This window comes from Balaenoptera musculus, chromosome 8 (assembly GCF_009873245.2).
Source record: "Balaenoptera musculus isolate JJ_BM4_2016_0621 chromosome 8, mBalMus1.pri.v3, whole genome shotgun sequence".
Lineage (NCBI taxonomy): Eukaryota > Metazoa > Chordata > Mammalia > Artiodactyla > Balaenopteridae > Balaenoptera > Balaenoptera musculus.
This window is the reverse complement of record NC_045792.1, coordinates 19,137,925-19,150,541: the sequence shown is the minus strand read 5'-3', so window position 1 is coordinate 19,150,541 and position 12,617 is coordinate 19,137,925. Positions and strand designations below refer to the sequence as shown.

General features: G+C 34.2%; 1 protein-coding gene across 3 annotated transcripts in view; it reads left to right on the top strand.

Annotated features, from left to right (window-relative positions):
- Window positions 1-12,617, top strand: part of LOC118899437 (protein NPAT) — a 59,293-nt gene that overhangs the window by 31,327 nt on the left and 15,349 nt on the right. The window contains exons 3-10 of one of the 3 annotated variants that reach the window (XM_036861177.1): window positions 609-669; window positions 1,933-2,005; window positions 4,580-4,620; window positions 5,140-5,364; window positions 6,333-6,414; window positions 7,389-7,476; window positions 8,184-8,275; window positions 8,357-8,444. In XM_036861177.1, coding sequence (XP_036717072.1) covers window positions 609-669; window positions 1,933-2,005; window positions 4,580-4,620; window positions 5,140-5,364; window positions 6,333-6,414; window positions 7,389-7,476; window positions 8,184-8,275; window positions 8,357-8,444 — 750 coding nt within the window. Of the gene's footprint in view, window positions 1-608; window positions 670-1,931; window positions 2,006-3,822; window positions 4,182-4,579; window positions 4,621-5,139; window positions 5,365-6,332; window positions 6,415-7,388; window positions 7,477-8,183; window positions 8,276-8,356; window positions 8,445-12,617 lie in introns of those variants that run through there. The other 2 variants (XM_036861179.1, XM_036861178.1) reach the window with 2 other exon arrangements.

Here is a 12,617-nt window from a genome sequence, read left to right as displayed (position 1 = left end):
TCTGGGTGATTTTTCACACATGCACTAAATGTTGAACTTAAAACCAGAACTGTCTGCTCTAAAAATCCTTGGCTCTCTTCCCTGTTCTATTATATGACCTCAAACTTGAGGTAATAAAAGCCTGCCCTTTAATTACTGATAGGAATGGGGGCAGTGGGGAATGACTTTATGAGATGATAGAAGTTAAAATAGCAAGGTACTGATCCTTGGGAAGGATATCTCTTACACTCAATTTTTTTTTACTTTGTTCTTTGGCAGGTTCACGTGGCATTCAGGATAGAAAGGGCAGATTAGGAGTGGGTCCTCATTTGTGTGACTGGATCCCTATCTCCAACTGAAAACTGCATTCCTGCCATTGTACTATCTTAGCTAAAGAAACATAGTCACAATATCTTATTCAAACAGACAAGGATCTTTACCCTTAGAAGATTTGATTCACCCACTGGCAAGCGACTGTTTCCATCTATGATGACCTGCTCTTCACCATTTCTTTATCATCTGCTCTGTAATCCAGATCTTTTATTAACTTTTATGGTGAAATATTTTGTAGTGGGAAATTATTGGTAGTATTATTTGGTTTTGGTAATGCTTGATCTTTTTCTTTTCAGTCTTTATTTGGAAAAAATTTGACAACAATTTTGAATGAATATGTAGCTATGAAAGCAAAAGGTAAGAATTCAGGTTCAGGGATTTTTTTGTCAGTTTTATACAGCATTTATCTAATTTTTTTAATTAGAAATAATTTTTAAAGGATATTAATACTTCTTAAAAGCCATAAGAAAACTTGTGTCAACTATGATGAGGTAAAATTTACTGTGAAATATCTAATTAAATAGTTCATTTTTATTGAGTGGTAAGTATAAAATAACACTTTCCTAAATTCGTGTCTTAAGGAGAAAGTTAGATTTATTCTCTCATATTGGTTATTTCTGTAGTTTACAACATGTTAAGAAAAGACTCAGCAGTAAAGAATTAGTGTAAATGATAACATTTTTTTTAAAAAGCTTAACATTTATTGAGTACTGTCTATTGCAGCATTGTGCTATGTGCTTTCTTAGGTTTTATCTCAGTCCTTAAAATAATCCAGTTAGAGTTGTCCATTGTTTAGACCTGTTCTTAAGTATCAGAAAATTGAGGATTAGAGAAGCCAGATAACTCTTCCAAAATCACAAAACTAGAAACTGTAGAGGGTAATAAGCCTAGAAGTTCAGGGCCTAAAGGTTTTCTTTTCCTAAACTATTTTAACTATCTTACAGGAATGTTTAATGTGTAAATGACCTCAGAAACAATATGTTATTGCAATACAAAAGTTTATATCCCACTTTTATGTTGGGTAGCTTTCTCTGGTTTGAGCTTTTATAAGTATATAGTAAAGAATTTAAATACCTTATGAATTTCCTATCATTGTGGCTTTAGAACACATCCTGAAAAAGACTAATTAGTCCTCAGGAATTTTATCTGTAATTCTGAGTAGTTGCTGAGCAATCACGGTGATTTGGTCATGAAAACATTGGATGTAGAAAACTAATTTCCACACTCACAGGGGTTTGTATAATTTTATAAATTTAATTTATAAATCAAATTATTTTAATTTACTTTCAAATGTCACATGATAAATAGAAGAAAGATTTAAAATAGTTTGTCTTTTATATTTCAAAGAAAATATAAAATTATTGATCTAAAAAACCTTCATAGTTTTCATAAGTTTCCTCTTCCATCGTATTGTATCTGATTCTTAATGGCTTGAGCAAAGAAAGCAGCCTCGTTGTAGCTTTGCAGGTCTTTTACAAGATAGGTTTATTTCTCATTTCCCAACAAAATGTCAACAGCTGAGAGATAAGTTTTCCTTATTGATTTTCTGTGTCTGTTCAAATTAAATGATGAATTTTCTCCAACTGTATTTATTATGAAACATTTCCTCTTATGATTTAGAAACATCAAATGATGTCCCAGCAATTTTGTCATCTCTGTGGAAGAAGTTAGACCATACACTTTCTCAGATCAGGTAATAAAAAGCTTATACAATAAGCTTATCAGAATGTGCATAGTGATTTTGGAATGCAAGCACGTGTAAGAATCGCTTCACATATAAATCTTATGACCCACACTGTGCATTTATATAATACTGATCTAATTTTGAAATTATAGGTTATTGATATTTCTTTGTCTTTGATTGAAATAATTTGAAATAAATTGCATACTTTAATAAAATGTTTAGAAATGAGAAAATTAATGGCACTCCCAGGTTCCCATAACAATTTAGAGGCAGATCTCTGGCTGAATACAAATCTAGTCCCAGTCTTGGTGAATGCAAATCTCCTAACGTGGGCCCCATGTGACTTCCCTTATACACTTGTATCTTCATTACACATGCAGAAAATTGATAATGTGGAATCCGTGCCTCCTTTGTTCTTCCCTTATAAAGAAACAAACTTGAATAGTAATACTTCTGAATCTTCTGCTTTTAGAATTTTCACATGGGACTAATATCTGCCTTCTACATATGTCAGGGCCTTGGAATGCCAGTTTCACCATCCTTAGAATAAGTATCAATTTTAGAATGTATCTTATTTAACTAGAGTCTAGTATGAAAACCATAGTTTCTTACGCTTCTCCGACAGCTACAAGTGAATACCCCACTTAAGGAGGGGCCTTGTTTCTTTCCTCAGTTTAAACTGCTAGAATGGCTCCAAATGCTTTCTGTGTAACTCTGTACCACATCTCATTTGGTAGTCTTACCTTTTTATTTATTTATTTTTTGTCTGCTTTGGGTCTTTGTTGCTGCGCACAGGCTTTCTCTAGTTGCGGGAAGCCGGGGCTACTCTTTGTTGTGGTGCGTGGGCTTCTCACTGAGATGGCTTCTCTTTTTTTTTTTTTTAACATCTTTATTGGAGTATAATTGCTTTACAATGGTGTGTTAGTTTCTGCTTTATAACAAAGTGAATCAGCTATACTTATATCCCCATATCTCCTCCCTCTTGCGTCTCCCTCCCACCCTCCCTATCCCACCCCTCTAGATGGTCACAAAGCGCCGACCTGATCTCCCTGTGCTATGTGGCTGCTTCCCACTAGCTTTCTATTTTACATTTGGTAGTGTATATATGTCCATGCCACTCTCTCACTTCGTCCCAGCTTAGCATTCCCCCTCCCTGTGTCCTCAAGTCCATTCTCTACGTCTGCGTCTTTATTCCTGTCCTGCCTCGGTTCTTCAGAACCTTTTTTTTGGTTTTTGGTTTAGATTCCATATATATGTGTTAGCATACAGTATTTTTTTTTCTCTTTCTGACTTACTTCACTCTGTATGACAGACTCTAGGTCCATCCAGAGGTGGCTTCTCCTGTTGCGGAGCACCGGCTCTAGGAGCATGGGCTTCTGTAGTTGCAGCACGCTGGCTCAGTAGTTGCAGTGTGCGGGCTCTAGGGCGTGTGGGCTTCATTGTGGCGCACGGGCTTAGTTGCTCCGTGGCATGTGGGATCTTCCTGGACCAAGGGTCGAACCTGTGTCCCCTGCATTGGCAGGCAGATTCCTAACCACTGCGCTACCAGGGAAGGCCCAGTAGTCTTGTTCTTATTCCCCTTTCCTGACCCTCATCTTTCCTCCCCTTGCAAACATCCTCAAAGACATTCACAGTTTAATTAACACCTATGAATATTTATAAGTTACTGCAACATTTTATTGACAAGGTATTACATAAAAAAAGAAGGCTCTTAGCCAGGTGTTCTCCAAGATTGGTTGGTGTGCTATTAAAACTGCTTATTCAGAAAAAAAAAAAAAACTGCTTATTCAGGACTTCCCCGGCGGTCCAGTGGTTAAGACTCTGCCTTCCAATGCAGGGGACGTCGGTTCAATCCCTGGTCAGGGAACTAAGGTCCTGCATGCCATGGGGTGCAGCAAAAAAAAGAAAAAAAGCGCTTATTCGATTCAGTAAGTTTTGTGGCTCTTTTTGGTAGCGATTTATTTGACAGATTTTTGAGGACAATGGCACAGTGTCTGACTGTTTACAAAATATCAATACATGGGTAACTTCAGTTCATACTAAAAGGAGAATCAGCTTGTATTGTGAATTTTCTTATCTGTTTGCTTTGTTCCTTCTTTAGAGCTTCCATGAAGTAATGTCATAGTCATAAATTTGATGAAAGCAGGATCTCCTTTGAAATCAACTTGGATTCTGAAGTATTTATGTATGGAGTTATATGTAAAATCAGAATTTCTCTGGGAAGGCATCTCTATAGTTATAAAAGATAATTGATAATTGTAAAATATTATAGCTTTCTTAAATATATTGAGTTCCTAAATTCAAGTCAAATTGTACTCATAGTGGGATGTCAAGACTCTGTAATGCTTATTGCATTGGATAGAAACTTGATTATTAAGATTATGTGTGTGTGTATGTTTATATGCCACTATTTTTCTCCTAAAGCAAATAAGATTTGGTTACCTAGAAAAAGTGCTTTTCTTTTTTGTCTGAGAGAGATTTCTTGCCTTTTAACTCATAATTTACTTCAGGTCTGACTGTAACTAAATCAGAATGTATTTGGCAACAGAAGTTTTTTAATGTCAAACTACTTTTGTTTATTAGGAGCATGCAAAGTTCCCCAGGGTTTGCTGCCAATCAGAGAGGTTGGTATTCAACTTTAAACTATAAATACTGTTCAGAACTACTTTAAACTCAAACTTACTGTCAGATGAACGTTTTAGTTAACAATACATGTATAATAAGTTTATATTTTGTTTAAACTACTGCTTTTCTAAGTACTGTTATCATATTAGGAAATAATATTTTCATTTATTGTAAAAATATGCATTTTAAATATTCCTTATTTTTCTCATTGGCTCTCATGTATTCACATCTTTTAATTCTCATTCCATAAGTCTGTTTCCTAATTTGTGGAGATGTTATCAGTGTGAATTATTACAGAAGAAATGTATTCTTGGATTTTTAAAGTTTGAATGTACTCAATTTTAGTTTGTTTCTTTTGAAATTATCACGTAAACTTAGTTGATATTTTTAAGGGCTGTTTTTCAGTCTGTAGATCCACCATGTTAAATATGTAGTAGAACACATATCATGTAAACTTCTTAAAATTCCCAAACTACTCTGACATTGAGTTATTTTTTTTAAATGCTCATGTGTTTCAGCCCGAACAAGAAGTGGAATTGCAGAAATCAAACGGCAGAGAAGGCTTGCATCTCAAGCAGCTCCTGTCAGTTCAGAGTTGCTGACTTTACCGTATCTTTCAGGGCAATTTACTAATTCTCCTTTGACAGCTACACAAGTTATTCGGCCAGCTGGCCAGATTTCAACTCCTTTGAGGTCAAATTTTGTAGTGGTCAACCATTCACAGTCACAAGACACTATGACCCGTAAGTTTACATTTTGCACTCTTAAATTTTGTTTTTAATCAAACTGTATAAATGAGATGATGTGCTAATGTCTTTATATTCATGGTATAAAATTATAGCAAAAAGTAGATAAGAGGCTAGAAGTAGAATAGACTTTAGGTAAATCTGCCATTAAATATGCATATTATTAAATCTATGAGACATTTTAATCTAGGATTCTTCTTATGTCTGTTCTAGCTGAAGTCCAACCTTGAACTCTGTTCTAGTTCTCAGTTCTCTTCATTAATAGAAAAGACCCTGTTATTTGATTTTAAAAGGAATACGCATTATATTTCACCACCTTCTTCTCTTTGTTCATGGTAGTCTGTCCTGCTGGAATGAGGAATGTTTTTCCATCTCTACCTGTTGAAAATCCTGCATATTCCTGGCTGAATCTTAGAGCTAGGGATAAACTTAGAGATCATCTGATACTTCTTGCTTCTTATATACTTGAAATTATTATAAACATATGATATTAAGGGGCAAAAGGCTAGTTAATAACAGAATTGGGGTTAGAACTGAGGTGCCACCTCTCAGTTCTTAGACCAGTCTCTTTTCTTTTCTGCACAGGTAAAATATATTGACATCCACTATGTTCTCCCTTATTTCCATCTTTTCTCCAACCTCTTTAACACCTCTGGGTAAAAACACTTACCCAGTACACTTAGTTTATACTTCTTATAATTATTCTGTTCTGCCATGATATTTTTTGTTGAGACTATTCTGTATACTGTACTTTGTATTTTATCATAAAACCTTAAGTCACAGAGACTATGTTTTATATATCTTAATATCTTCTACAGTGCCTTGCACAGAGTAGGCACTCAGTGTATACTAACTGAATTTAATATAAAATAATAATCACTTTGTAGTGCTATTTATTTCATTAATTCAAGTATAGAAAACTATTCAGTTTCCTTGACTTATTGCTTTGTTCTCTTGAAATACAGCTGGAGAGGCTTTAAATATCATTCCTGGTCCTCAGGAAAGGAAAACTCATGCCAGTTTAATGTCTCCTGGTAGACGCAAAAGGTAAATGTCTTTTAAAAGGACAAGTTTCCAATAACCTTCCAAAAAAAAAAATTACACCACGATATTTACATTGTGAATAAGGTAACAAGATTGCATTAAGTAGTTGAGACTATTTACTGTTATATCCATTTCAAAACACTTTTTTTTTTTTTTTCACATTCTATCCACCCTGAAATCAGGTTGTGTTTTGTAATCACTGACCTAATCACTGTTTCATTAGAAATATCTTTTTTCTATAGTGGTATAGAAAGGTATATCTAAAATTGATGTTAGCTCAGATTTTTTGAAATAAGCATTCTTTTAAACAAATATAATATCTGCGTGTTTTAAGGTCTACAAACACATATTTAAAGTTCTAAATCGATGGTTAAAAACTCTTCTCAGGGACATTCTCTGAGAAAAGTTTCTTTCTGTCCTATTTAGCCCATGTGTCTTTGTTTGAAGGATATTTCAGAAAAGAGAGATAATAGTTTAAAATGTTTTTTCTGTTTTCTCAACTGCCATGCCATGGGTATTTTTGTTGGAATTTTTACTGTTGATTGTCTCTCATTCAAGGCTAACCTCATCCTCCTTTATGGCAAGGTTTCTCACTTAACCACCTAAAACAATAGAACTAATATAATAGTATCTAACATTTATAAGAACCTTGACCTTTTTATAAAGTCTTTACATATACTTTATTTTTACTGAATTCTTTCATAAACCCAATAAGGCAGTTGGTTTTATCCCATTATAGAGTGGGTCAGAGGGTACCTTGCTACAGACCATATAGCTAATAAGTAATAAAGCTAAGCCTCAAATTCATTTCTTAATTCAAGTCTATTAATGCTTTTCAACTCTACTGCCCTTTGTTCCTACCACAAATAGAGAAAATATCTTTTCTACCATGATCTTAAGATTTGTCTTTACATGTAATTATCATTGAATTGGTTATTCATACTAGTTAAAAAACAAGCTTTTAAAATGTGTTTCAGTGAATCTCAAAGGAAAAGTATCACTTTGTCTGGGCCTCATTCAACAATACGGAATTTCCAGGATCCAAATACATTTGCAGTAGAAAAAGTAAGTGACCTTCCCAAACTTTGCAACTTAAGATATTCCTGAGTTTATAACTATTGATATATACACAAATATATATATATGTATATTTAGATTATGTGTGTGTTTGTGTGTGTGTGTAAAATACAGTATTTCTATAAGACTTCAGTAGAGGGAGTTCCTTGGCAGTCCAATGGTTAGGACTCCGTGCTTCCACTGTAGGGGTTCAATCCCTAGTTGGGGAACTAAGATCTTGGAAGCCGCACAGCGTGGCCAGAAAAAAGACTGCAGTAGAATTGCCTTGGAATAGACTGTAGTGAAATTTAACAGTAGCAGACAGTCCAGTCCGAATAGATAACATGTGCAAATGCACCAGGTAAGAAACAGAAGTGTGTTTACGAAACTGTAAATACATCATTGTTGCTGGATTATGCAATATAATAGGGCATTTTTCCTAGGATAGAGACAGGTTATTAAAAATCTTGTATGAAAAGCTAAAGAGTTTGGAACTGTATTCTGTAGTCAGTGAAGAAAGAGCTGGTGAAGGATCTGTGAAAACACTTGTAAGTGGTTAACGTATACTAGTCAGGTGTTAATATCAAGGGAGCCACCATAACTTTTTGAGTTTCCACCTAGATTTATTAAAACTATCCAGCTTCCATTGATTCTTTTTAAATAAATAACATAATACTCTATCCTGTGCTTTTGCTAATATTGACTTTGTTTTCCAGCAAATGGTTATTGAAAATGCTCGAGAAAAAATATTAAGCAACAAATCTCTTCAAGAAAAGCTTGCAGAAAACATTAATAAATTTTTGACTAGGTAAGCTGTTTGTGTTTAAAATACGTAATTGTTTTTGCCTAATTGAGAACTATGCTAAAAATTTTCCTTTCTGTATTACAGTGACAACAATATTGCTCAAGTACCTAAGCAAACAGATAGCAACCCTAGTGAACCAGAGACTTCAATTGATGAACTCCTGGGACTTCAGGTATGGGTAAGGGTGTGTGTGTGTTTGTGTGTGTGTGGTACATATATTCATAGTTAAAACTGATGGTATTCTTGTTTCATTTCAAAACCATTACTAACAGATGTATAAAATGATTTAAAATAATAATTAAATTATAAATTTCCTTCATTATCCAAATGTAATCTGTACCTGAAAATGTGTTAGTGAATTTTCAAGGTCAAAATTGCATTTTTTTTCCCAGTTTTATTGAAAAATAATTGATATCTCCAACTGTATAAGTTTAAGGCATACAATATGATGATTTGATTTACATATATTAAAATTGCATTATTTAGATGGTAAAAGTAATAAGACATTCCTAACCATCTAATAACTCTAACCAACTCTTCCAGATATCAGTAAAACACTTTTCCTGTATCCATACAACAATGTCATGTATTTCTTAGTATTTAATAATTAAAGATTCATTAGTGGTTATATTTTTGTGCAGTAAGCAGTACTGTACAGTGTATATAAAATAAATTACATTTCTTCTGCACCTGCTACAAACTGTATAAAAATATAAAGAAATAATGAAATAATATGTTAAAGATACATGATGAATCCAAGTAATATTGAACAAAATAAAATGAACAAGACACTTTAAAAAAGAAAGGTTACTAACTAAATGAATAATGGTGAGATTTATTGCTAAGAGAAGGAAGATAGGGGCTATAGTCACTTGCTATTCAGTGAGAGTGAAGATGAAAGAGGGTGAGCTGGTAAAAGAAGAATTTAACAATATGAGTTTTAAGATTTGTCCAGGTGCAAATACCTTTTTGAAGAACAGCTGAGATTTTGGCTATTGCATAGCCTTTTACTTGGACTCTCAGATAACACATTCAGTTTTGTTGCTGTGCCACAAAATGAATTCATTATAATGAATTTATGGTAGCAGTTTTCTTTCAGATAATGAATTCTGGGTGAAACCACTGAGGTTTTTTTTCTTTTTGTCAGTTCCTTCAGAATACTTTAAAAAAAAAAAAATTTTTTTTTTGATATATTTTCCCAAAGTGAAATTCAGTAAATTTAAGAAAACGTGAAAAGCTTTTGAAAGCAACCTTTAAATTATTTAGCAGTCTTGTTTAAAAAGCTTCTCCTATCTTAATGTTCAACATATCCCGGGTTCTAAATTTTTATAACCTTCAACTCCTTACTTATATTTTCTCCACAAGATACATAGGTACTTACCATAATCAAGACACTCTATTAGATAACTGTGAGAGATTATAAGAAAGTGAAGACACAACACTCTGTTCATGGTGTTGTTCATAATATTGTATGTTGGGGAAAAGTTAAAAATTCAGATTTCAATGACTTTGAAAGTACAGCAATACATAATGCCCAATGGAGTAGTATATACATAAGCTTCACTAAGAGAACAGAGCCAGTTGTACAAATAGGTGAATTTTTTAAATGTTTTTACGCGTCTTTGTGTCCTTGGGGTAGGCAAGATTTCTTTGGCTACACAAATCGCTAACTGTGTTTTTTTTTAAGACTTCTGTAAAATTCAAAATATCTGCTTGTTAAAAGCATCATTAAAGAAAATTAAAAGGCAAACCACCAAGTACCTTTGGAACATGTATTTCAAGATTCTTTCAATTCTGATTTTTAAAGTTTAGACTGTAATAAGAAATTTACTAGAAAAATGTGTTTCTTCAGCAGTAACTTTTGTAAGAGGGTATGCACCAGTTCATAGTTTGATTAACATTGGATTGTTGGCTCTTGACATTATTTATATTACTGTAAATTTTCAAGTTCATCGATAGAGAAATATTTGTTCAAGCTCCTGGCTTTCTCCTAAATCACATTTCATCAAGAATTATTGATGTTCTCTGTATATCTTCATTGTCAAGGTTAACTGGTTCTTTAACTTCAAGTTTTTCTTTTCATTTTATGGCCATTTTTATTTTAAAAATCCAAGTTTTTAATCACTTCATGAGAGTTCCACCTTACCTCTTGCTCCACATGAATTTCCTATCCCTTGGGATCCAAATGTATGCTTCACCAAAACTGAAGAAAACATAGCATTGCAGAAGGATTTACAGATAACTGAAAATGAGAATTTTTAAATCTTGTGCTATTAAAAGGAGACTAAATGAATACCCCTAGCCAGAGTGTACTGAAACTTCTTTGAAATAGAGTGTTTTAGCCAAAATTATTCTGTCAATTTTCTTATGAGATTCATTTGAAAAGTTTGTCATTCCATTTAAATCATATTGATCTCCAAAAAAGTTCAAATGTTCATAAACATGGAAATTAATTCAATAGTAAAGAAATACAAATGAAGACAACAGATTACTTTTATGTCTTAGACTGATAATGCTTAAAAATTGATATTCCCCATTAAAGGTAAGAGCATGTACATTGTTATATAGAACAGAACAAGCATTCCTTTTTTTTGTTGTTGGTGATATCATTTTATTCATTGCTATTTACCAATAAAACTGATAATTAGTATTACCCATCCTTTCAGTTTATATATACATAAATTATTTTTCCATTTTTAAATTTTATTTATTTATTTTTATACAGCAGGTTCTTATTAGTTATCTCTTTTATACGTATTAGTGTATATATGTCAATCCCAGTCTCCCAGTTCATCCCACCACCACCACCCCACCCCCTACCCCCACCCCCCTCCCTGCTTTCCCCCCTTGGTGTCCATACATTAGAACAAGCATTCTTATACAACTTTTCTGGAAGACTTCTTGACAGGATTTCTCAGAATTTTAAATATATACATTGTTTGACCTAGTAATTTCACTGATAAAATTAATCCCAAAGAATGAACAGATGCCTGGATAAAGATTTTCACGTATTATTTACCATAACTGAAAATTAGAAAAAATGCAAATGTACAAAAGTGAGAATTGGCTAAATGTGGCAGTTATGTAAACAAAAGAGTTCTTTCCCTTTAGAAGGATAGTGGGTTAAACGTTTAGTTTTGTACCCTACTAAAAAGACAGTATAGGGAATTTTTAAAAAGCATAAACCCACAGGGGCTTCCCTGGTGGCGCAGTGGTTAAGAATCCGCCTGCCAGCGCGGGGGACACGGATTCCAGCCCTGGTCCGGGAAGATCCCACATGCCGTGAAGCAACTAAGTCCGTGCGCCACAACTACTGAGCCTGCACTCTAGAGCCCGCGAGCCACAACTACTGAGGCCTGCATGCCTAGAGCCTGTGCTCTGCAACAAGAGAAGCCACCGCAATGAGAAGCCTGCACACCGCAACGAAGACTAGCCCTCCGCTCACCACAACTAGAGAAAGCCCGTGCATAGCAACGAAGACCCAACACAGCCAAAAATAAATAAAAAAAATAAATAAATTTTTTAAAAAAGAAAGAAAAAGCGTAAACCCACAAGGACAGAGAAGAGGAAAGGACAGAAAAAGAATTTTTTAGAATTTGAAATGGACAAGTGGTACCTGACTTAGCAGACCCAGGATTCTAAGCCAGTAAAGGCAAAGTTCAGGTAAAAGCCACTTTACAACACAGAAATTCCAAAAGACTTGACTCTAGTACCTCTGAAAGTTAACGCAAAGATAGGGCTACAAACAGGATGATAAGGTGTAAAGATTAGGAAGTATATAGTTAAACTCCATATCTTTTCCCCATTCACACTGTTCCTCAGAAACACTACTGTCAGCCATAAACTGTCCCAGCAAGAAATCTAACTCAAATAAGAAAAACTAAAAATACAGATGGTTCTGTAATTCTTCTACAGCTTAGACTATAGTTGACAAGGTCCCTGCCTCCTTATTGGCACAGGGTTTAAGGACAGCTTTTGGCATGCTCCTTTTAAGTATGAGCACATAAACAAGGATTGTCCAACATTTGAAAGAAGTATTTAAAATGAAGAGACAGGGACTTCCCTGGCGGTCCAGTGGTTAAGACTCTGTGCTTCCATTGCAGGGGGTGCGGCTTCTATCCCTGGTTGGGGAACTAAGATCCCCCATGCCACGTGGCACAGCCAAAACTTTAAAATTTAAAAAATAATAAAATGAAGAAACCAAAACAGGCAGATAAAAAGAGTGAGGTAGATTTATATTGAAGGCCCTAGAAAGCGGTGTGCAACAAACTTATGTGAAGAAAGCAGGTTAAACAACATTATTAAACCAATCTCATAGAAAAAGAGGTCAGAGGTGGAAGAATTG